Source organism: Narcine bancroftii, chromosome 12 (genome assembly GCF_036971445.1).
Source record: "Narcine bancroftii isolate sNarBan1 chromosome 12, sNarBan1.hap1, whole genome shotgun sequence".
In the NCBI taxonomy this organism is placed as follows: Eukaryota; Metazoa; Chordata; class Chondrichthyes; order Torpediniformes; family Narcinidae; genus Narcine; species Narcine bancroftii.
In genome coordinates this window covers 87452844-87478763 of record NC_091480.1, presented here as the reverse complement: position 1 = coordinate 87478763, position 25920 = coordinate 87452844, and the positions used below count along the sequence as shown (strand labels likewise).

The 25920-nt window shown below is 46.9% G+C and overlaps 1 protein-coding gene and 1 long non-coding RNA gene across 4 annotated transcripts in view; one reads left to right on the top strand and one right to left on the bottom strand.

Annotated features, from left to right (window-relative positions):
- Positions 1-4626, bottom strand: part of nags (N-acetylglutamate synthase) — a 38651-nt gene extending 34025 nt beyond the window's left edge. Inside the window, exon 1 of one of the 3 annotated variants that reach the window (XM_069904625.1) lies at positions 4188-4626. Coding sequence is in view for 2 of the 3 variants with exons in the window: in XM_069904623.1 (XP_069760724.1) it covers positions 3357-3689 (333 nt within the window). In the remaining variant the exon portion in view is untranslated. Of the gene's footprint in view, positions 1-3356; positions 3748-4187 lie in introns of those variants that run through there. The other 2 variants (XM_069904623.1, XM_069904624.1) reach the window with 2 other exon arrangements.
- LOC138746447 (uncharacterized) lies at positions 1302-21399 on the top strand. The gene is made up of 3 exons (XR_011346960.1): positions 1302-1475; positions 15841-15980; positions 20814-21399. It is a non-coding gene; the product is annotated as an uncharacterized lncRNA (long non-coding RNA).
- The last annotated feature ends 4521 nt before the right edge of the window (positions 21400-25920 follow it).

The window sequence follows — 25920 nt, the reverse complement described above, 5'->3', positions numbered from 1 at the left end:
CTCACTCATCTGCCCAAGCCCCCAGAACCAATAAACACAGAATCCCCTCGTCCTCACCTACTACCCCATCAGCCTCCGCATCCAACACATTATCCAGTGGAATTTCCTGTGCTTACTACAGGACCCCACCACCAGACACATTTTTCCTTCTCCTCCCCTCTCAGCCTTCCGTAGGGTCTGCTCCCTCCGTGACTCCCTTGTGCACTCTTCCCTCCCCACCCATCACCCTCCCCGGCACTTTCCACTGTGGTCGTAGGTGTAATAGCTGCACCCACACCTCCTCCCTCACCCCAGTTTGAGGTCCCAAACAGACCTTTCAGGTGAAGCAACACTACACCTGTACCTCCAGTGAACTCATTTACTGCATCAGGTCCACCCTCTGTGGCCTTCTCTACATCGGAGAGACTGGTCGCAGATTAGATCGCTTCACCCAGCACCTCCTCTCCATCCGCAACAAAAGAGACCGCCCGGTAGCCAACCATTTCAATTCTGAATCACATTCTTAAACTCACATGTTTGTCCATGGCCTTTCACACTAGCCCACCCTGACCACCTGCAGATTGGAAGAACACCACCTCATTTTTCGTTGGGGCGCCCTCCAACCCCAGGGCACGAACAATGACATCACTCCAATCCACTAATCAACTTGCCTTTCCCCCTCCCTTAACTAGTTATTTCAGATCCTACTTCCTTTCTCTCTCCACCTGACTGCTCCCCCCCTCCATAAATCATCTCCCCCCCCCCCCACTGTTGTTCAGACATCTCTCATGTTCCCCCACACCTTGATAATGGGTTCCAGCCCAAAACGTTGGTTCTGAATCTTCACTTTTGCTACATAAAGGCACTGTTTGACCTGCTGAGTTTCTCCAGCATTTGTGTGTGTTTTCACTTAACCAGATGCCAACAAAATCCTGTGCTTTAACTTTGTTTTTACTCCTGTTGGAGGAGTTCAAGGAATCATCAGGGGGATGGGGTGGAAATGCATTCTACTGAATCTTTTTTTCCCCCACTGTAACTGCTCGATTATTGCACATGTTTATTGCCCCAGATCCAAGCAGTTGTTGCCTCCTGTACATGGGACAACTTGATCTGACCCCAGCCTGATGTGAATCAAGAACGTCTGCAGTGGGTATTGCACTGGCCAAATGCACCCCCCTCCCCTCCATCCACCACCAACTCCCTCACCCCCCCCCCAACTCCCTCACCCCCCCCAACGGGTGAACAGTGGGCAGAACCCCCCCCCCTTTTTTTGCATTCAAGAAATGATGCAAGATTTCGAATCTCTGACCGTTTCGAAGCTTAATTCCGAATTAAAAGAAACCAAATTAAACGGGAGCCCGCAACCGCTTGGGTGGAAAATGGAGGCAGCGCAGAGGTTATTTTGGCCGCGGAGCCACGTCGGCCAAGTATCTGGGGCAGGTTCGGGGAGAACACGCGAGTAAAACTGGAGCAGCTGAGCGGGTCAGGGGACAAAGGTAGAGATGGCAGAGCCAACGTCCCGGGCTTGAGCCCTTCAGCGAGGGGACGGGACGGGACGGGACGGGGACTGGGACGGGGACTGGGGGATGGGACGGGGACTGGGGGACGGGACGGGGACTGGGGGGGGGGGGACGGGACGGGGACTGGGGGGGGGGGGACGGGACGGGGACTGGGGGGGGGGGGACGGGACGGGGACTGGGGGGGGGGGGGGACTGGGGGGGGGGACTGGGGGGGGGGGGACGGGGACTGGGGGGGGGGGACGGGACGGGGACTGGGGGGGGGGGACGGGACGGGGACTGGGGGGGGGGGACGGGACGGGGACTGGGGGGGGGGACGGGACGGGGACTGGGGGGGGGGGGGACGGGACGGGGACTGGGGGGGGGACGGGACGGGGACTGGGGGGGGGACGGGACGGGGACTGGGGGGGGGGACGGGACGGGGACTGGGGGGGGGGACGGGACGGGGACTGGGGGGGGGGACGGGACGGGGACTGGGGGGGGGGACGGGACGGGGACTGGGGGGGGGAACGGGACTGGGGGGGGGAACGGGACGGGGACTGGGGACGGGGACTGGGGGGGGGAACGGGACGGGGGCGGGGGGGGGAACGGGACGGGGACTGGGGGGGGGGACGGGACGGGGACGGGGGGGGGGACGGGACGGGGACGGGGGGGGGAACGGGACGGGGACGGGGGGGGAACGGGACGGGGACGGGGGGGGGGGAACGGGACGGGGACGGGGAACGGGACGGGGACGGGGGGGGAACGGGACGGGGACGGGGGGGGGAACGGGACGGGGACGGGGGGGGGGGAACGGGACGGGGACGGGGGGGGGAACGGGACGGGGACGGGGGGGGGAACGGGACGGGGACGGGGGGGGGAACGGGACGGGGACGGGGGGGGGAACGGGACGGGGACGGGGGGGGAACGGGACGGGGACGGGGGGGGAACGGGACGGGGACGGGGGGGAACGGGACGGGGACGGGGGGGGGGGAACGGGACGGGGACGGGGGGGGGAGAACGGGACGGGGACGGGGGGGGGAACGGGACGGGGACTGGGGGGGGGGACGGGGACTGGGGGGGGGGACGGGACGGGGACTGGGGGGGGACGGGACGGGGACGGGGGGGGGAACGGGACGGGGACGGGACGGGGACTGGGGGGGGAACGGGACGGGGACTGGGGGGGGGAACGGGACGGGGACTGGGGGGGGGAACGGGACGGGGACTGGGGGGGGGAACGGGACGGGGACTGGGGGGGGGAACGGGACGGGGACTGGGGGGGGAACGGGACGGGGACTGGGGGGGGGGACGGGGACTGGGGGGGGGAGAACGGGACGGGGACGGGGGGGGAACGGGACGGGGACGGGAACGGGACGGGGACGGGAACGGGACGGGGACTGGGGGAGGGAACGGGACGGGGACTGGGGGGGGGGAACGGGACGGGGACGGGGGGGACGGGACGGGGACTGGGGGGGGAACGGGACGGGGACTGGGGGGGGAACGGGACGGGGACTGGGGGGGGAACGGGACGGGGACTGGGGGGGGAACGGGACGGGGACTGGGGGGGGAACGGGACGGGGACTGGGGGACGGTAGTGCCTTTATGTAGCAGAGGTGCAGAGACCGAACCGACGTTTTGAGCCCTTCATCAAGCCCGAAACATTGGTTCGGTCTCTTCACCTCTGCTACATAGAGGCACTGTTTGAGCTGCTGAGTTTCTCCAGCATTTGTGTGTTAACCGGGGGGGGGGGGGGGGGTGTTTTACCTTCTCCAGCTGAACCAGATTTGCAAATTGTGTGGCCAATTTTCAAGGTTTGAAGGTGGGAAGTGAGTTGCGAACATGCAGCGACTGGTCACGGTGCAGGGGAGCGGCCATACTCACCTCCACCACCGCGAACAACTTGCTGCCGCTGCCGACGCTCTGAAACTGAGTGAGCCAGTAACGGGCTTCCCTGGGATCAGCGCCGATCTCGTTCAGGAACATCCTCACGTCCTTGTAGACCAGGGAGCGGGCGCTCTGGTGGTGACCGACCAGCGGCACCGGGCGCTCCGCCTCCTGCACGGCGGCCGCCCGCCGCCCGCCCTGCTTGCCCAGCTTCACGGCGCTCAGCTGCCGCAGCCCGGGGCGGCGGGGCGAGGCGGACTTGCAGGACAAGAAGCGGCCGGCCGTGGCCACCGCACGGGTGCCGGCGGACGCCGAAGTCGCCGACGCCATCCGCTGGGCTTGCTCCGGCGCCGACCCCGGGTAGAACGCCCTGAGCCGTCAATCACCCCGCCTCCTCCACCGCGTGGGTCGTGTTCAGCTTCCCCCCCCCACCCCCCCCTCCACTCGCGTCAAGTGGGTTGGACACGCTGTCAGAGAACGGCACCGCAGCGCCGAGGAAAACTTGGCACCATTGCACAAGTTTTCAGAAAGTCGAGTACGAGCTTTGCACCCTTCAGGGGTTTTCAAACTGCCCCCCACCCCCCTAAACTCACGTTTCCCTCGGCCAGAAGTGTCTCTGATTCATTTGGGCTAACTTGGGGTGGCAGTTTGAAAACCCCTGAAAGGTACAAAGCCTTTGGGAAGGGAAGGTCGAGAACCACTGCTCTAGACTCAATTGTTATTGAAATATTTTGCTTGAGAAAAATTGGCCTTGAGTGATGCAACCGTGCACATAACGAGTCAATGAAGAACCATTAAAACAGCGGTTTTCAAACTTTTTCCACTCACCTACCACCTGAAGCGATTCCTTTCTCTCCCACTGCTGTTGAGTTCAATCAGCCGATTGTCGTTTGCTCCAGATTTCAGCGTCCGTAAACTCTTGCGACTCCAGTCGGCCTCCACTGTGTTCGCTGCCCAACTTGGATGTACGTTGCTGAGTTTCGGTCGTGAGACCACCTCCCTACAACGTGTTCATCGGAAAGTCTGTAGTTGTTCAGCTCGCATTCTAGTTTTCAAGGGCAATCGAAGACGGGAGGCTGAAATGTTCGTCCTCTCCATCACTGGAGGACAGTGGCTGCAGTGTGACCTGGTACATTAACATTTAGTCATACAGCAAGTAACAGGCCCTTTCGGCCCACCGGGCCCATGTCACCCAATTACACCAAAAGCCCTTCATCAAGGTATGACAAAATGTAGGCAGTCGCCTGACCAAAATGGTGGTGGGGGGGGGGGCAGGGAAAGGAGCACAGTCCTACGGGTGGGTGGTAATGGGTGCATAAGGGAGGGAATGAACCGCATCAGACCGGTGACCAAATTTTGGTCATTGTGCCATCAGTAAGGTCAACAGGATACCCACAAAACTGCACATGGCCACAAGAAAATCTCACCAAGAAGCAGATGAACTCTCAATCACTGCTATTAACTCCCAGAAATGTGCCCAGAATCCTTGCTTCTTTGCAAATTTTATCTGCGAGGTCATTAAAAAAAAATCCACTGCTGCTTGTTCTGGCCTTCCTTTGACAGGGAATAAGCCCATAGAAAAAGCAAATCTCCAAATCGTAACAGGGTCAATGGCCCATTGAGAGTTGTCAATGAGAATGGAAGTATTTGGACAATAGATTTGCTGAAAGCCACTGACTGCGGGGATTTGTATCACACTCAAATTATTTCTGGGGCTGCTCGATGTCAAAATCTCTGACCCAGATCCTGCTTCACAGTAAAGGCTCTTAGTCAGTGTTCTATTTTTTGGCTTTCATACTCCTCTCTCTTTCCTCTCAAGCTGTTTCCAAAACATCTAAAACGGTCAGTTGCAAAAGTATGAGTTATTTTCCAGGCCATTTGTCTTAACTTCTTTACCCCTGACCAGTGACTTGAGCTTGATTTGTTGTGAATCTTGTCAAACCTTGTTCCCACTTGCAATATTCATGCTAATTGATAGTTTGCCAAGCAGAAATTTTTGCAAGAATTTATTCATTTAAAATTATAAATAATCAGCTGATATTCTGCTATCTTGGCTGTTGTTAAGCTATATTTGCTGATTAAAACCTGTTTAAATTAGTAAAACACGAAAGTCTGCAGACACTATGGTTGAAGTAAAAGCACAATTCAACAGGGTCAAACAGTGCACTTTATATAGCAATGACAAAGATAAATAACCAATGTTTCTGGCTTGAGCCCTTCATCAAGCGGTCAATGCTGTATGGGTACCTCAGATCATTGTGGGGACCAATTTGTGATGCCTGGAACTGGAGCTCGAAACCACAGGACACAAGATGGCAGTGGAGACTAGTAGCGAGGAAGGTCACATGGCCATGGAAGTGAGCCTGGGTGAGTACTGTACATGGTAGAGCTTGAGAGCAGTAGGGGTTACAGATGGGGAGTAGTGAGAGAGAATCCACAGAACTCCCCTCGGAGACCAAGGAAGAATGTCTTCAGGGTAAAAGCTTCAAAGCTACCTTGATGAAGGGCTCCAGCCTGAAACATTGGTAATGTATCTTTGTCTTTGGTATATAAAGTCCACCTCACTGACAAAAGACAAAGGAGGAAAAACCCAACACCCAACCCCAACCCACCAATTTTCCCTTGCAACCGCTGCAACCGTGCCTGCCTGTCCCGCATCGGACTTGTCAGTCACCAACGAGCCTGCAGCAGACGTGGACATTACCCCTCCATAAATCTTCGTCCGTGAAGCCAAGCCAAAGAAAAGAAGAAGAAAAAGATAAAGTACACTGTTAGACCAGCTGAGTTTTTCTAGCATTGTGAGATTTTGCTCATTTGAATTCCTGGGATAAAACTTTTGGAAATCTATTTAAGGTTCATAATTTCTGAAAGAATTTTTAATTAAAAAATTAATTTAATATTTTAAATTTAGACATACCACACAGTATGTGATACAGCATCACAGTATCCTTCTAATGTGCCAGCTTGTGCCGCCTAATTGCACTAAACTGACCTGCAATCTCTGTGCGTTTTGAAATGGAGCATCTGAAGGAGACCCATGTGAACATGGAGAAAATGTACAAACTCCTTACAGGCAGAGCCGGATTCAAAGCCCAGTCACTGGTGCTGTAACCGCTACAGTAACATGCTTCAATGATGTCGTTCACACATGAAGCGAGCACATTTTTTAGCAAGCCATGCTGCAAGTGGGGACGGATTCAATAGAAGAACTCGTTGTTTCTTGCCCCACTTTGTGTAAACCATTAACTGCTTTGCTATAAAGAGGGGTAATTGTGGCATTTTGTTCATTACCTGATCGTTTACAGTCACTGATCTTTCTTTCTTTGGCTTGGCTTCGCGGACAAAGATTTATGGAGGGGTAATGTCCACGTCTGCTGCAGGCTCGTTTGTGACTGACAAGTTCAATGCGGGACAGGCAGGCACGGTTGCAGTGGTTGCAAGGGAAAATTGGTTGGTTGGGTGTTGGGTATTTCCTCTTTTGTCTTTTGTCAATGAGGTGGGCTCTGCGGTCTTCTTCAAAGGAGGTTGCCGCTCGCCGAACTGTGAGGCACCAAGATGCATGGTTGGAGGTGATATCAGCCCACTGGCGGTGGTCAGTGTGGCAGGCACCAAGGGATTTCTTTAAGCAGTCCTTGTACCTCTTCTTTGGTGCACCTCTGTCTCGGTGGCCAGTGGAGAGCTCGCCATAGAACACGATCTTGGGAAGGCGATGGTCTCCATTCTGGAGACGTGACCCACCCAGCGCAGGTGGGTCTCCAGCAGCATGGATTTGATGCTTGCGGACTCTGCCAGCTCGAGTACTTCGATGTTGGTGATGAAGTCATTCCAATGAATGTTGAGGATGGAGCGGAGACAGCACTGATGAAAGCATTCTAGGAGCCGTAGGTGATGCCGGTAGAGGACCCATGATTCGGAGCCGAACAGGAGCGTGGGTATGACAACGGCTCTGTTCATGCTGATCTTTGTGTGTTTCTTCAGGTGGTTGTTTTTCCAGACTCTTTGTGTAGTCTTCCAAAGGTGCTATTTGGCTTGGCGAGTCTGTTGTCTATCTCTTTGTCGATCCTTGCATCAGATGAAATGGTGCAGCCGAGGTAGGTAAACTGGTTGACCGTTTTGAGTTCTGTGTGCCCGATGGAGATGTGGGGGGAGGGGGCTGGTGGTCATGGTGGGGAGATGGCTGATGGAGGACCTCAATTTTCTTCAGGCTGACTTCCAGGCCAAACATTTTGGCAGTTTCCGCAAAACAGGACGTCATGTGCTCGAGAGCTGGCTCTGAATGTGCAACTAAAGCGGCATTGTCTGCAAAGAGTAGTTCAGGGATAAGTTGCTCTTGTGTATTGGTGTGAGCTTGCAGGCGCCTCAGATTGAAGAGAGTGCCATCCGTGCGGTACCGGATGTTATCACCGTCTGCTACTTGTGGATTAAATAAACGTGCAATGTCAAGGTTGACAATGAAGTGGGGAAGCAATTTGAAGCTGATCGACCATCAGGGATGGGTTGAATTTGCAAGGCTTTTCCAACTGAATCTCAACTTCACTCTAAATGTACCGGAAAAGTACGAAATATTAATTTAAGAAGGGAACAGGTATAATGAGAGGTCTAGGCCAACTACGAATAATATAAGTGCAGGAATATTCAGCGACCATTTTTAAGTAAGAAGCATGGAATGCCACAGCACAGAAACAGGCCATTTGGCCCATATTGTACATGCAGAACTATTTAGTCCACATTCACCACTTCATCTGATCCACTCTCTCATCCCTTTGCATGAGGAATTTTCCCCCCGAAGCATCTAACCTTTCACCCTTGACCTCTAGTTCTTGTCTCATCAAGTGGAATTATCAGTGATGTTGATAGAAGGATCATTGAAGTTGACAGGGAAAATAGAGACTACAGAAGAACTGGGTGGGAAAATTTGCCATGTCTTGAATAGCTGTAGCTGCCATACAAAAAGGGGCTTGTGTTTGAAGACTTTAGTTTCCACTTCCAAGAAATTACCACTGTTTTTAGGGATAAAATATCTTCACAATTTAACAGACAGCTGGTTGGAAACTATCATCTTACACTTAACAAGTATTGGCTCTTCTCACAGGTTATTTTTATGATGCTTGATTAATTTCCAGCTACCCATATTTCATAACCACAGTGGTTCTCAACCTGAGATGATTAATCATAATACCATTTGTGCAAAATCATCCAGATTCTAAGTAAAGAGAAATGTTTGTTCTTCTACTTTGAACACATTAAAATCTGTGCCGACGGATGGAAATTTCTGATGTAATGTGTCAAGTTTGAGACACTGAGGCCAACCAATTTCTGTTGGCTCCTTACATTTCACCAACAGCCGGAAAACATAAATTACAATGTTTTAAATATGCAAATTATTTTGAAATTGTATAAATCTACTTGAAGGAAGAAACATAAACTTGAAAATGATCCTGATAAAGACATTTCAATCTTTAAAACATGGAATTCCAGGAGGAGTGAGTTCAAGATCCGTGAGGTGATGTTGCAAGTTGCTAAAGCTCTGATTAGACTGCGCTTGGAATATGGTATTCAGATCTGGTTTCCTCATTACGAGAAGGATGTGGAAGCGTTGGAGAGGGTGCAGAGAAGATTTACCAGGGTGTTGACTCGAATGGAAAATGTGTCTTACGAGGCAAGGTTAGCAGAGCTGGGGATTTTCTCTTTGGAGTGGTGAGAGGTGACTTAATAGAGGTCTACAAGATTGTGAGAGGCATAGATAGATAGGGTGGACAGCCAATACCTTTATCCTAGGATGGCAGTAACAAATATAAGAAGTCATCTGTATAAGGCAGTGGTTCTCAACCTTTCACATCTCTTCTTTGGCTTGGCTTCGCGGACGAAGATTTATGGAGGGGGTAAAAAGTCCACGTCAGCTGCAGGCTCGTTTGTGGCTGACAAGTCCGATGCGGGACAGGCAGACACGATTGCAGCGGTTGCAGGGGAAAATTGGTTGGTTGGGGTTGGGTGTTGGGTTTTTCCTCCTTTGCCTTTTGTCAGTGAGGTGGGCTCTGCGGTCTTCTTCAAAGGAGGTTGCTGCCCGCCAAACTGTGAGGCGCCAAGATGCACGGTTTGAGGCGTTATCAGCCCACTGGCGGTGGACAATGTGGCAGGCACCAAGAGATTTCTTTAGGCAGTCCTTGTACCTTTTCTTTGGTGCACCTCTGTCACGGTGGCCAGTGGAGAGCTCGCCATATAACACGATCTTGGGAAGGCGATGGTCCTCCATTCTGGAGACGTGACCCATCCAGCGCAGCTGGATCTTCAGCAGCGTGGACTCGATGCTGTCGACCTCTGCCATCTCGAGTACTTCGACGTTAGGGGTGTAAGCGCTCCAATGGATGTTGAGGATGGAGCGGAGACAACGCTGGTGGAAGCGTTCTAGGAGCCGTAGGTGGTGCCGGTAGAGGACCCATGATTCGGAGCCGAACAGGAGTGTGGGTATGACAACGGCTCTGTATACGCTTATCTTTGTGAGGTTTTTCAGTTGGTTGTTTTTCCAGACTCTTTTGTGTAGTCTTCCAAAGGCGCTATTTGCCTTGGCGAGTCTGTTGTCTATCTCATTGTCGATCCTTGCATCTGATGAAATGGTGCAGCCGAGATAGGTAAACTGGTTGACCGTTTTGAGTTTTGTGTGCCCGATGGAGATGTGGGGGGGCACCTTAAGTAATCTCCTACTAACAACAGAGCACCTATGTGGTTCGTCAGGTATTACTTAAAGTGGTATGTGAGTGAAAAAAATAAGGTTGAGAACCAATGGTATAAGGTCAGGGATGGAAAGTTAAGGGAAGATGTCAGGGATAATTTTTTTTACACAGAGTACAGGGTGCCTGGAATGTATTGCCAAGAGTGGCAGGGGCAGCTGCTACAATAGGAACATTTAAAAGACTCTTAGATTGGTAGTCGGATACAAGAAAAATAGAGGGTCATGTGTGTGAGGTAGAGAAGCTTTATGTCGTTGAGTAGGTTTATATAGGTCATCACCACATTGTGGGTTGAAGGACTGCATTCTATGTTCAAATACGCAGGCAGTTTTTTAAAATAGAATTACTGTTACAGAGAATCAGAAGTTAATGTAGTTAAATCTATATCTTTATGCATTTCCCTTACTGCGTGAGGTTTGGTAGCATTACATATTATTACAGACAGCTGGATATGTGACATCTGATCATCCAACCATTTCCAAACCACACTAGTGTTAGTCACGTTTAATTAAATTACTGTGAACTCAACATTTGCATAATTGGCAGTGATGTGCAAATAAGCAGGCCAAACAGATCAGAAAGGTCAAAGTTTGATCCCTCCAGCATACTGTAATAGCTCATTTCAGTAAATCTGTTAGCACCCTCTCTTCCGATCACTTAGTACTTGCCTACTGTAAATTAAGAAGGTTTTTTGCTTGTCAATACAGTGTGTAACAAAATTTTACTTATTTTGGTAGGGCTGACAGTATTTCTCTCCCTCTTTTTTCCTCTCTCTCTTTCCTGTGACTTTAACCCATCATTGCAGAGCATTACATAGAACACCATAGCACAGTACCCCTGATGTCTCCCCTAAACATCCCTCTCTTCACTTTGTACACATGTCCTCTGGTGTTTGCCATTCCTGCCATGCTATAGGTGCTGACTGTCCACCTATCTATGCCTCTCATAGTCTTGTAGACCTCTATCAAATCTCCTCTTGTCCTTCTAAGCTTCAAAGAGAAGAGTCCCAGTTCTACTAACCTTGCCTCATAAGATTTGTTTTCCAACTCAGGCCACATCCTGGTAAATCTACTCTGCAGCCTCTCCATAGCTTGCACATCCTTCCTATAATGAGATGACCAGAACTGAATAGAATACTCTAAGTATGGGTTTACCAGAGATTTGAAGAGTTGCAACATGACCTCTCTACTCCCGAACTCAATCTCCCTGTTAATGAAACCGAGCATCACATAGGCCTCCTTAACTATCCTATCAACCTGTGGGTTGACCTTGAGGGATATATGGATTTGCACTCCAAGGTCCCTCTGTTCATCCATACTCTTAACCCTGTCCTCAGCCTTCTGGTTTGTCCTTCCAAAATGCATCACCTCACACTTATCTGGATTGAACTCCACCTGCCACTTTTCTGCCCAACTCTGCATCCTGCCTATATGCTCTTGTAACTATTGACAAACCTCAGCTCCATCCACCACTCCTCCAACCTTGTGTAATCTGAAAAATTACTGACCCATCCTTCCACCTCTTCAGGTCATTTATAAAAAGTAAAGAAGAGCAGGGGTCCCAGAACAGATCCTTGTGGTACTCCACTAGTCACCGACTTCCAGGCAGAATACTTTCCTTCCACTACTACTCTCTGCTTTCTTCCTGTAAGCCCATTTTATTTTATCCACACAGCCAAGGTTCCATTGACCCCGTGCCTCATGACTTTCTGGATGAGTCTCTCATTGGAGACCTTGTCAAAGGTCTTGCTAAAATCCATGTAGACCATATCTACCACCCTACACTTTTGTTACCTCCTCAAAAAACTAAATTAGGCTCACGAGGCACAACCTTTCCTTCACAAAGCCATGCTGACTCTCGTTGAGTAGACAGTACTTCTCCAAATTCTCATAGATCCTACCCTTAAGAATCCTGGCGTAAAACTCACCGGTCTATAATTCCAAGGATTCTCCCTATTACCTTTTTCAAACAAGGGGACTACATTTGCCATTCTCCAATCCTGTGGCACCATCCCTGCCGCCAAAGAGGATTCAAAGATCGTGGCTACTGCCCCAACTCTCTCTTCTCTCACTTCTCACAGCAGTCTGGGAAGTAAATAGTCCAGTTTTAAGTTTGCACAATATCGGAACGGAACTGCCATTCCACATTAATCATCAACCTCATTTTCATTCTAGTGCAGGTTATGAGTAGAAATTATTGATTACAATTCATTCTTGGACATTAGTAGGCACCGTTTTTAATTTGTAAATCAATGTGACTTATAATGATTAAAAATATTGCATTATTTAATATTTTGAATTGGAACTGTAATTAGAACATGAGAAGGAAATAACTTGAAGGGAAATCTATTTCACTATTGAATTTCTGTATGAATATCTGAAATTGTATTGCAATCTTTTCATGTTGCTGAGGAGGTAGCATGAACCCCCAAGTTCCTCAACATGGTTATCCAACTGCACGAAAGCCAACAAGGCCGGGTCAGATACAGCAATGAGCTCTCCGAACCCTTCTCCATTGACAACGGCGTGAAGCAAGGCTGCGTCCTCGCACCAACCATCTTTACTATCTTCTTCAGCATGATGCTGAAACAAGCCATGAAAGACCTCAACAATGAAGACGCTGTTTACATCCAGTACCGCACGGATGGCAGTCTCTTCAATCTGAGGCGCCTGCAAGCTCACACCAAGACACAAGAGCAACTTGTCCGTGAACTACTCTTTGCAGACGATGCCGCTTTAGTTGCCCATTCAGAGCCAGCTCTCCAGCGCATGACATCCTGTTTTGCGGAAACTGCCAAAATGTTTGGCCTGGAAGTCAGCCTGAAGAAAACTGAGGTCCTCCATCAGCCAGCTCCCCACCATGACCACCAGCCCCCCCACATCTCCATCGGGTGCACAGAACTCAAAACGGTCAACCAGTTTACCTACCTCGGCTGCACCATTTCATCTGATGCAAGGATCAACAAAGAGATAGACAACAGACTCGCCAAGGCAAATAGCACCTTTGGAAGACTACACAAAAGAGTCTGGAAAAACAACCACCTGAAGAAACACACAAAGATCAGCATGTACAGAGCCATTGTCATACCCATGCTCCTGTTCGGCTCCGAATCATGAGTCCTTTACTGGCATCACCTATGGCTCCTAGAACGCTTCCAACAGCGCTGTCACCGCTCCATCCTCAACATTCATTGGAATGACTTCATCACCAACATCGAAGTACTCGAGCTGGCAGAGTCCGCAAGCATCGAATCCATGCTGCTGAAGACCCAACTGCGCTGGGTGGGTCACGTCTCCAGAATGGAGGACCATCGCCTTCCCAAGATCGTGTTCTATGGTGAGCTCTCCACTGCCCACCGAGACAGAGGTGCACCAAAGAAGAGGTACAAGGACTGCTTAAAGAAATCTCTTGATGCCTGCCACATTGACCACCACCAGTGGGATGATCTCACCTCCAACCGTGCATCTTGGTGCCTCACAGTTCGGCGGGCAGCAACCTCCTTTGAAGAAGACCGCAGAGCCCACCTCACTGACAAAAGACAAAGGAGGAAAAACCCAACACCCAACCCCAACCAACCAATTTTCCCTTGCAACCACTGCAACCGTGTCTGCCTGTCCCGCATCAGACTTGTCAGTCACCAACGAGTCTGCAGCAGACATGGACATACCCCTCCATAAATCTTTGTCCACGAAGCCAAGCCAAAGAAAGAAGAAGAAAGAAGAAGAAGAAGCATGAAGCAGATGAAGGACTACAAGTTCTCTCTGCATAAATTATTCTGATACTATGCAAATATGTAAATAAAAATGCAGAGTAATTTGTTTTCGGCTATGGTTTCATTCACGATGTATACTTGAGGGAAAATGTAGAATAATTTTCTGAAAGCTGGATTAAATATCCAGATTCAGATTTATTTATTGTCAGAGTATATACATGACATCACATACAAACTTGAGTTTCTTTTTTTTTCCCTGCGGGCCAGGCAGAATTACTACTTGTTGGTTATACAAAAAAAAACTGTACTCAATGTACACGTGTAAACAAATAAAGAAATGTAATTGTGTAATACAGAGAAAAAAAATCAATAAAGTTCAGAAGTAAGAGTTCTTAAATGAGTCTCTGAATGAGTTTGTCATTGAGGAGTCTGATGGTGGAGGGGTAGCAGCTGTCCCTGAACCTAATGGTGTGAGTCTTGTGCCACCTGTGCCTCTTCCCTGATGGCCACAGAGGGAACAGAGCGTGTTCTGGGTGGTGTGGATCCTTGATGATTGCTGCAGTGTTTCCTGTAAATGTTCTCGATGGTAGGGGGAGGGTTTTGCCTGTGATGTCCTGGGCTGTGTATCTCAAGAATTTATAGTCCAGCAGTTGTGGGCTTGTTCTTGGAAAGATTCCTTGGTGACCCTTTAACAGCTGGGCCTCAAAGGACAGCAAGGGTTTGGAGACTTAAGATCCTCAGTGTTGAAAATAAACTTGCTCGCTGAAGTATGGATTGCAGAGTTGGTTTCAATTTTCTCCTCCCCACCTTTAGCAATCATGAAAGATAAGGGAAGTGATGATCGTTCACTATGAGCTGAAAAGTTTGCATTGATCAGCCTTGTTTTGTTTAGTAAAGTAAAAAGTTAGAAATTTTAGATTATGTGAAGGACCTTGCTCAACCATTACAGAGAAACTGAAGGTCAACAGATATCACATGGAATTAAAAAAATGCCCTGTTATCAATATTTGCTGATTTTTTTAAAAAAAAAGAATCAAATAAACTCTGCCATGTGAGTTGTTCAGGCCAATTTTGTCACTTCAGAAATGGTGAACTCCATGGTTTTTGGCCTGGCTACTTGTCCAGAGGGATAAAATGGGAAATGGGAGATGGACAGAATTAGAAGCATAAGAATATGTGAAGGCGTCCATGTTCTTTCATGGGTTGTGGGGTTATTTCAGCAAATCTAGTGCTTTATTCATCCCTAGTTTCACATGAGCAATCTGTGTTGTTAAATCGGCAGTTTCAATAGTTCAATGCAGAATACACAAGCAAAGAGATACCATTGGTGACTGTAATGACCTGATGGAGGGAATAATACCATTTAATTCTGTGGATAGAAACATTAAAACAGGGTGGTCAACTCATAAATTCTGGATGTGGTCTAAGTCTAAGAGATGGTTGTATTTGTGGCCCTTTATTCTTAGTAGTGAGGACTGAAGGTTTCGAAGCAACTATTGTGCAAAGTAATTGTTCACCCCGCCCCCTAATATTTATATCTTTACAATTTTCACAATAGCCCCTTTTCCACTGGCACCCTGTCACAGGAATTAATTGGGAATTTACTGGGATGGGGTCTAATGGAAAAGGAACACTGAACACCAGCATCAAATGACATCATTTCACATCAGTGATTTCCACCCCCCCCCCCCCCACCCCTAATCATATCCCCGGCATTTGCTGACAAAACCAGTGAAAAAGGGACAGCAGAAAGTCACCTGTTTCCAGTTGAAGGTAGAACACTCTGATCCTGGGGATGAGTTGTGTTCAGTGGAAAAGCAATTAATGTCCCAGTTAAGGGTGGCCCAGTGGAAACAGCACAAAGGGCTTCCTGTCCCAGGACACTGCATGGCCAATTAAATGGGATGCCAGTGGAAAAGGGGCTAGAGTCTCTATTTGAGCTAAAGGTTAGTCCTCAAATATGAGCTCATTTTTATATTGTACCATTTTAGTTTCCTACACCAATCACAATATTTTCTTATCTCTTTTTTAAATACTGCAGAAGTCCAAAAATCCGGATTCCACCACTCAAGAATCTGGACTTTTTGAAAATTTGCAGACATTTACAGTGTAGCAGGCTTTTGTGTGTATGTATAAGCGGCACAGATATACAGCGGCAACAAGCAACCACGCTTAATACAGGTAATCTTATCACAAAGAAATTCATTTGTATACTGTATTTTGCTTTTACAATGTTCATTTTTAAACATAATTTCAAGCATTACATGCTCTTGCAGTAAAAAAAATTACAATTTTGTTGCGTTGACTTTATTTTTCTTTAAAACTGCTCATTTTGATAAAGTCTGCGAATGAATACACTATCAAACTTTACCTGTTCATCACTTCTTTATTTTTCCTTGCATATGAATTTTAACAGCACTTCTCAATCAGGAAAATCTGAAAATCCATACTGACCCAATCTCTGAGCAGTCCAGATTTTATTACTTTACTATAGAATGGAAGCATTTGGATCAGGGCTCACTTAATAAGGAGAAGGTACAGGCAACATGAGCTACCTGTCGGGCTCTTCTTTTACCTCCATTCTGTGATTCATCTACAATGGGGCATCCTTCAAATTAAGCTTGTCACTATGTGTATTGAAGGCTCTGCGGCACCTGGTGTTCCTAGATGGTCTGATCTCGGAAGCTAAAAAGCAGGCTCAGGACTGCTTAGTACTTGGAGGGGATCCAGATGCTGTGGGTTTCTGTGAGGGGCATTGCACAAAGTGACGACTTTCTGCCTGCCTTACGGATTTCATGCATGTTACCTTCTAAATGGAGTATTATGTGACAATAATGGAGCCTTTATTTCACAACTCACTTCGTTGCCTGTTATGATGCTGGGAACTTGATAGTGATGTCACCCCACCCCCCCACCCCTGTCATACTTACGAGCTATCTGGATTTTCCCTGGAATCTTCAATAATTTATAAAGGTTTCTGGGACTGCATCCTGATCTTGCTTTGTTCAGCATGGCTTACCTTTCTGTAGGTGAAGTATCGCAGGACCTTTTCAATTGTGGTGTCTCTCAATAATCTTTCTTTGGCTTGGCTTCACAGATGAAGATTTATGGAGGGGTGTGTCCATGTCTGCTGCAGGCTCGTTGGTGACTGACAAGTCCGATGCAGGATAGGCAGACACGGTTGCAGCGGTTGCAAGGGAAAATTGGTTGGTTGGGGTTGGGTGTTGGGTTTTTCCTCCTTTGCCTTTTGTCAGTGAGGTGGGCTCTGCGGTCTTCTTCAAAGGAGGTTGCTGCCCGTCGAACTGTGAGGCCCAAGATGCACGGTTGGAGGCGATATCAGCCCACTGGCGGTGGTCAATGTGGCAGGCACCAAGAGATTTCTTTAGGCAGTCAATAATAGTTGTAAACTAAAGTCTACAGTGAGGCAATTAAGCTCACAATTTTCATGACTGAAAAATAGTTATTATGCAAACACGATAAAGGCAAAGTATCATCCTTCTATTCTTTGCTATTTATGCCTTGTTATTCAGTCAAATAGGTACAATCCTCAAACAAATCTTGCCACAAGATGGCACTCAGTTGAAGAAGATAAATGCACACATTCCTAAGTTTTCCTGCTGTACTCTGGCGATTACAGAAACATGGCTCAAGGACTCCATTCCAGGACTCCATTTCAGACTCAGTGATCCAGCTGGATGGCCTTATCTCCTTCAGGGCAGACAGAGACACTGTTGCTTCTGGCAAGACTCAAGGAGGGGGACTGTGCATTTACATCTGGTGAACAAATGTCTCTGTTACAAAGACCTTCTGCTCAGCAGAGATAGAGTACCTGATGATGAAATGCAGACCCTTCCACCTGCCCAGGGAATTTTCGTCCACGCTGATTGCCGCAGTCTACGTTCCAACTTCGGCTAATGAGGGTGAAGCCATGAAAGAGATTTTTGGTGCCATCTATGAAGTTGAGTCATCCCACCCTGATTGTTGCTGGCACCTTCAATTATGCCAATCTGAAAACTGTCTTACTACGGATTCAGCATCATGTTAACATTGCCACCAGAGGAAAGAACACCCTGGATCGGGTGTACACCAGGTACAAGGCTGCCCATCGTCCTCACCTTGGGTATTCAGATCACATATCCATCTTATGAACCCCTGTATACAACCATTGGCAAAACAAACTGAGTCAGTGCAGAGGGAGATCAGGGATGTAGAGGGGTTGTGGGGGGAGACCACGGACTGGAGCAGTTTCAGAGAGGTGGCCACTTACAATGGTCATGTAAACATCAAGGAGTGACTGGCTACACCAGCAAGTGCATGGACAATATCTCTGAGATCAAATGCTTCATAACCAGAGCTAACCAGAAACTGTGGATGGATGTAGAGGTCCAGGCACTTCTCAGATCTCATGATGCTGTCTTCAGGGCAGGAGACAAGACGGCACTAACATCAGCCAGGGCTGAACTCTACCGTGCAATCTGGAAGGAAAAGGACAAAAGATCCATCGACAGCTGTGTGATACCGGGACATGAGGCACATGTAGCAAGGGATCAAAACCATAACAACCTTGCGAGTTAAAGACAACAATGCCTCCTTTCCAGTCAGGACACACAGGTTGATGAGAAGAACAGGGTGACACTGAAGAACGCTCCACCTCCCCCTGATGAATGGGGCCCCTGAATAGCCATGGCTGAGGTGAGGAGAAATGTATCCAAAGTAAACCCACACAAGGCAATGGGACCAGACAACATGCCTGGTCAGGTAGTAAAGGACGAGGTCTTTACGGACATCTTCAACATGTAACTGCAGCAGTCCATCGTACCAGCAGGTTTCAAGGTAGGTACCATTATTCTGGTATCAAAGAGGACAATAGTAGCAGGTCTCTGATATCCACCGGAAATGCTTCGAGCATCCAATGATGGAACAAACACACCAAAGCCCACCTCACAAAGGCACTGGACCCTTCTCAATTTGCCTATTGAATAAATCGTTCCACTGATGATGCTATAGTCTCGTCCCTCCACTCTGTCCTGGCCCACCTGGAGAAAGATGCCTTATATGCCCGCCTGCTGTTCATTGACTTCAACTAAGTGTTTAATTTGATCATTCCCCAGAGGCGGGTGGAGAATCTGTCCTTGCTTGGACTCTACACCCATCTTTGTAACTGGATTCAGGACTTCCTAACTGAAGGACTGCACCCTATCTGGGTCAGTACACGAACACTGGTGCACCACAGGGCTGTGGACCTAGCCCATTCCTGTTCACATTACTGACCCATGACTGCATCACCAGCTCCAGCTCCAACAAAATCAAGTTTGCAGATGACACGACAGTAACATTGATGAGCTGCACTTCAGAGAAAGAGGTGGAAAATCTTGTGAGTCTCATCGTGGACAAGATGAAGGAGATGATCTTGGAGTTCAGGAGAACCAAGATGACCACCCTCCATTACACATCAATAATTCAGTAGTGGAGAGAGAAGAGAGCACCAAGTTCCTTGGAGTCCACTTAACAAGTGACCTATCATAGACACACATCTCCTCAATTGTCAGGAAGGTGCACCAGTGACTGCACTTCCTAAGAAGACTGAAACGGGCAAGGCTACTGGCTACCGTCATGTCAACATTCTACAGGAGCTCTATCAAGAATATCCTGGCTGGCTACATCACAGTGTGGTACAGTTGTTGAGGAGAATTGGATCAGAGGTCAATCCACTGGATCACATGAGCAGGCAGAGAAGATAATGGGGTCTCCTCCCCCCCCCCCCCCCCCCACTCTCCCATCGATGAGATTGACTGTTGTCTGAAGAGAGTGTGCAAAATTATTGAGGACCCCTCCTCCCAGCTCACAGCATCATTCAGTTACTTCTGTCAGGAAAGAGATACAGGAGTCTCGAGCCAGCACCACCAAGCTGAAGAGCAGCTTCTTCCTGCTGTGACCAAAGAAACTGCTCCTGGGAACCATCTGAGACTAATATTTACGAAGCAATATCCATTTATTTATTTTATCTGTGTATAGTTGTCCTGCATGTGTATGTTTCTCTATATGTGTGCTATGTCTGGTGGTGTGTCTGCATTGTTTTGCACCGATGACTGGAGAATGCTTTTTCATTGAGTTATGCTTGTGCAATCAGATAATAGTAATGGACATCAATTTTTTTCAGAGTTTTCTTCCTGAAAATATTTGATAGACCATTTCAAGCTCAACACACATAATTTCAGATTTGCTGTATCACGAAGGAAGTTGGAGAAACATTAAATTAACTTTTAATGATTTACTAGGTTTAATTGCATAATGATCCTGACACACTGCATTAGTTCAATTGACAAAAATGTTTTGCCACTGATTTTTATTGGTACTCAGCATCTGATGCCTCTCATGTGAGTGTCCAGCAATAGTTGGAATCCAGTTGCCCCTGATACCACTTTTCCGTGGTCGCAATGTCCTGGTGAAACCTTTTACCAAGTTCGTCACTGACTGCGCCAAGATCAGCGGGGAAGGAGTCCAAGTGTGAATGCAGAAAATGAATTTTCAGTGATAGGTTGCCCATCATGGTTTTGTATACATAATACATAACAATTTACAGCACGGAAACAGGCCATTAGGCCCTTCTAGTCCGCACCGAACCAAACACCCCTCTCTAGTCCCACCTCCCTGCACAATGCCCATAACCCTCCATGTTTGAAGGAAACCTAAAATAAGACAGGAAATCACAAAAATTGCTTTTATCTAGAAAATGATATCTGATAGGAAAATTTTAAGGTGATCTTCGTGACCAGCAGCCTGTAATCCATAAAATATGCCCAAAAGGGTTCAGGATGCAAACTCTTCATTGTCCAGTGTAATAAACTTGAATTTATGCCTTCTGGTCATAAAAGAGGTAATATAGATTTTGGAAGTGAAAATTAAAGAAGTTTATAATATTCAAATAATGAGTGGAGGCCAAGTTCTGAAGCTCATGTTACTTCACTTTGATCTCTTCTGTGAATGTCTCAATCTTTGATCTTTTGATTTCAGAAGAACATTGAAGAATAGTTCACTGCTCTCCTGAAATAATGAGTGAAGTGTTAAGGATTAGCTGACTGAGAAAAAAAAAAGAAAAAAGCAAAACAAAATGGCTCAGACATTCAAACATCAATAAAAGCAGTCACGTAATTGGGCAGAACATCGGAGATCCTTTGGTAGTTTTGTCCTTCGTTGGTTTTGTCCAAGTAGATGCTTTTAGTCCAAAAATAAACTTTGCTACAATAAAAAATAGAGCAAAGTCTTCTTACATTCTTTGTGTCATGTTGCCGTTAGCCAATATATTTAGTTTCTGCAATCATTGTACTAAATGGCCTAATGTGGCTGCCTGGGATGGCATCCACTTCATTTGTATGAGGGGATTCCCTTCTGGTCTCCGACCCTCAATTTCCAGCAGGAGAAAGGACACTAAATTGTGCTATTGCACACAATTCTTCATGGCATCTTCAGTACCTCACCTCAGAAGTCCATTGTCCCTGCAGGTTTCAAGACAGGCATCACCATCCCACTACCAAAGAGGCTGATAATTACAGGGCTCAATTACTACCGCCCTGAGGCGCATCTTACCATCATGAAATGCTTTGAATGTCTGGTGATGGAATGCATCAAAGCACACCGCTCAGACGCTGAACCCATTTCAATTTGCTTATTTCAAGAAACTGTTCCACTAACAATGCTATAGCCTTGTCCCTCCACTCCATCCTGACCCACCTGGTGAAATCTCTCCTTGCTGGGACTCAACACCCTTTTCTCTAACAAAAAGAGCACATTCTATCCGGGTTAGTAAATGAGCACTGGCGCACCTCAGGGCCATGTGCTCAGCCCACTTCTGTTGACACGACCGACCCATGACTGCATCACCAGATCCACCTCCAATAATATCACCAAATAGTTTCTGAGTAGATTAGCAGGTTCAATACATTTAAGTTGCCACAGACCCGATGCAATGGCTTGAAGCTTTTTCGATGGGTCTGGAAAGACCAAGAAGATGTGAAATGAGCTTACAATGTTAAAATTACAAGCTTTCCACAAATAAAACACTATTTGTGTCTTATTTCACTCCAATTGCCCTCATTAATTAATCAAGTAGATTACTTCCTCAACATCTAATCCAGGGGTGTCAAACTCAAATTCATGGAGGGCCAAAATTAAAAACTTGGACTAAGTCGAGGGCCGAACTAAATATTTATTGAAAATTTTCAACAACATCTGCATGTTTTCTCTTCTTTCAACATATGTAATGTTAAACTTTAGGATATAACTTTAGGAGGATAATGTTACAGGTCAAGAGTAGGTAGCTCAAGTTCACCCTTTGCTTGACCTGAGGGAAACCTATTTGGTCCCTGTGGAGATGTAGTCAGCATTCACAGGCTGTGTCCATTTTGGCCTGCATCAGGACTCAGCATTTCCTGCTCACTCCTCAGGCTCTAGGCCTCTATTCACCCTCGACCCACCATCCCTCTACCTGACCAGTCCTTGACCCAACCTCTACTCACCCCTCACTCCACTCGCTCTGCCTCTACCCACCCCATCCTATACACGCCCCTCTACTGCCTCTCCCCTCAACCTGTTCCTCCCTCTACCCGTCTCTCACCCTCTAATCACCCCTCCCCTACTCGCCCTGCCCCTCCCCTTTTACCTCTTCCCTATCCACCCCTCCTTCTACTCATCCCTCCCTCTAACTGCCCCTCGCACCACCATAACTTCCCCTGCCCATTACTCCTCACCTACACCCTCTGCCCACCCCTGCTTACCCACCCACTCAGGCCCAGCGCACTGCCGATCAGCCTTTGCGGACAGCCACCATCTCTCTCTTCACGTGCAGGGCCGAACCAGCCGTCTCTGGGGTCCGCGTGGGTGCAAGCGCTGAAGGCCGTGGCGACCGGGAGAAGTGCGCTCGCGCTGTGGAAGGGCCGTCCGGTGCCAGTCACGCGGGGCTCGCGCTGCCCGGGGGCCGTGCGCAGCCTGCCATGCCCGTCGCGCCGACAGGAAATCACAGGCACTCGCCCATCTGCTGCACCGCTCGACAGGTGGGAGAAGTGACTGGTTGTGCGGGGAGCCTTCCAACTGGCTTGCCGGCTGATGACATCGACAGACTTCTCGTGTTACAATTTCTCGTGTTACAATGGGGAAGGATGTGCAATGAAGGGGGAGGATGGTGGGGGTGACATTACCAAAAAACAGCATCGGCTCTCGCTGCAGGCCGGGCCACCTCTAATACACTTTTGAAATGATCTTGCGGGCCAAATATAATTATATCGCGGGCCAAATTTGGCCCGCGGGCCAGAGTTTGACATGTGTGATCTAATCCTCTCGGAAATTCTGATCTCACCCTATCAGAGATATTTCCTCTGTCCTACTCCTCCTTTCCCATCTTCTCCATCCCTATCCCATCCTCTTCACAATTTTAAAATGACTTGTTTTCTTCCTCATATTCTCATGAAGGATCCATGGTCTGAAACATTAAGTGTTTCTCTACCTACAATTTCCCACTGCCATGCAAGCATTCCCATCATTTTCTGATTTTATTTCGAAGTCTAAAATTTGGCTTAAGACCATTGCTTTACTCAAAGTGAAAGTCTTCTGACTTCATTTTAGCTTTGTAATGAATCATGATAAGCTATATGAATTCTTGCTGGCCTGGCACCACTGCCTAGAATTGTGGTCTGATATCTTCCCCCAAGATTGTACATAACTAGTCCAGATGAGCTATCTTGCTTGCCAAAATCGCCTTAGACTTCATTGTTGTAGTGAATACAGTTCCAAGGCCTTCCATGAAGCAGTGGGGAAACCCTGATAGTTTTGACATGCAGCAAAGTCCCATCTCCATCTATCCACATCATCGAAGATGTGAGGATCATTTTTAAAAATGATTAAATGTCTTTGACATTCATCATTTAAAAACCATTAAAATTCATGTACAGTAAAATCCCTGTTATCTGGAATTCAAGCAACTCGCAGCCTCAAGCATCCATCAAAAAATGTTGAGGAAAATAAATAGATAAAAAAAGAATATTTAAAATTGGTGCCCCCTAGTGTTTATTTTGCCGTTCGCACAACATCTCTATCAACCGGAAAATTCACTTATCAGGCATCTGGATACCGGGGGAATCAACAAAATCAAACTCTTATGCATTATTTAAAAAATTAAACTAAGGCAAAATAACTTTATAAAAATGGAATATGGCTTCCCCTTTGCTTCCCAATCTCCATTGAAACTAATTGGAGTCTCAAAAATTCTCCTGGGTTAGATTTGAGAGGTAATTCCAGAGTGTAATGTATTTGCTGGTGCAGGCATAGATATTTTGGTCTTAACACAGCATAAACAACTCAATAGTCCTGTCCAGAACCACCAACATAAGCCAGGAAATTTTTGTTCTACATGCAACTTCTGATTTGTGTTTGCATTATAATCTTCCTTGTGAAATTACAGTAAATACATTTGTCAGTTTAATCCTAAAAGGGATATGAATATTGACTGGAATATTTAGATAATGGCATAATTGACTCTGCCATCATATTTTTATTTTGTGCGGTTGGGTCTACTAAGTTTGTTTTTCCATTTATTACCCCTCTCCCCTTGGAATGTATTGCAACAAAGCAAGCTTGAGAATTAAATGTGACTCAACGTCCATTTATATAATTTAAACTGTTTTAAGCAGGACCGAGTGAATCAGCACTTTTTTAAAATCTTAATTTGAATTTGTTGAAGTCAGATAAACATACACTGCATTAAATTGCCAATAAAATCCAAAGAACTGGCTGTTTATTTTATTGCTTTCTGAAAATCTATTTTCTCATATGTTTGCTTCATCAGCAGATTTTTATATATTTTGTAAATAAGAGGCGGAGAGGAGAATAATAACTTTCCAAGTCCTGGTAGAAAACAATTACAGCAAAATTCTAATAATCTGATGGCTGGATTATTCAGAAATTCCAATGGTTCTGCAATTCGTTTACCCAATGATATTTCATTTTTTAAACCAACAATAGATTTTATTCACAGTAAAGAAAACCGTTCAAAGTCTCTTCACACCCTTTGTGTCATATGCATATCACTGTACATTTTTAAAGGCACTCCCTATTTACACTATTGCCACCAGTGTGTGGCATCTTGTTGTTACTGGGGCCTCGTTTCTCCAAGCTCCACCAAAACACACCCAGGGCTTTGATTCCCCCACCCTCCCTTGGATCCACATCTCCTTGAAATTCACTTCCTTCGTCTCTCATCCTCCCTTGCAACCTTGTTTCTTGCAAACTCACCGTATTCTCTTTCCCATAATCCCTTTAAATTCATCAGTGCCCAATATGCTACAGTTCCTTTAAACCACCATGTTCAATAAAACATTTATTATGCCATTACATAACATTTAAAAAAATATGTGAATTAAATGGTCTCGGGGCATCCAATAGTCTGTCAAATTTGCTGTTTTGGCACAGAAGTCTTAAATATGCCGGATTAATAGAGTTTTAGTGTAAACCTTGATAAATTTAGTCTGACTTGGGGCAGGCACATGACTAATTTCCAATAACCAAATAACTCGGTGAGCTCGTCTTTTGCAGCTGTAATGTCAGAGAACTGTACTTCTGCCATAAATATAATGAAAAGCTGACAGCAATTTTGGAATTGCTTCAAGCAAGATTTTAAATCCTTAAGATGCTGTCAATGATTCTGCTCTTATTCACATGATGTGCTGCTGGCAGCCTTCTCCAGCATACTCAAGTGGAATAAATGAATAAATGACACCAAAAGTTTCAAAACTAACTTTTCTTAAACAGGCACTTGTTATGGTTTTTATGAGGGTGCCAGAGAATATACAATGACATGCGAAGCCCAAAGTTCTCATTGTAAATTTTCTGAATCTAAAATCAGTTTTTACATTTATTGAATCCAGTTCCTTCAGAAAAATATTCTGCTATATGGATTTTAAAATAATGGGTTTCTTTTTACACGATACAGTATTTCAAATCAAAACTTACTAAAGGTGAGGTCCAATTTTTATTTTGTGTTTCATAAAATATTTGAAATATTAGATAAAAGTTGCTTTTCTTTCCCCCTTGTTTGCTCTAGGAGAATTCTGCAATTTGATTAGCCGTTCAA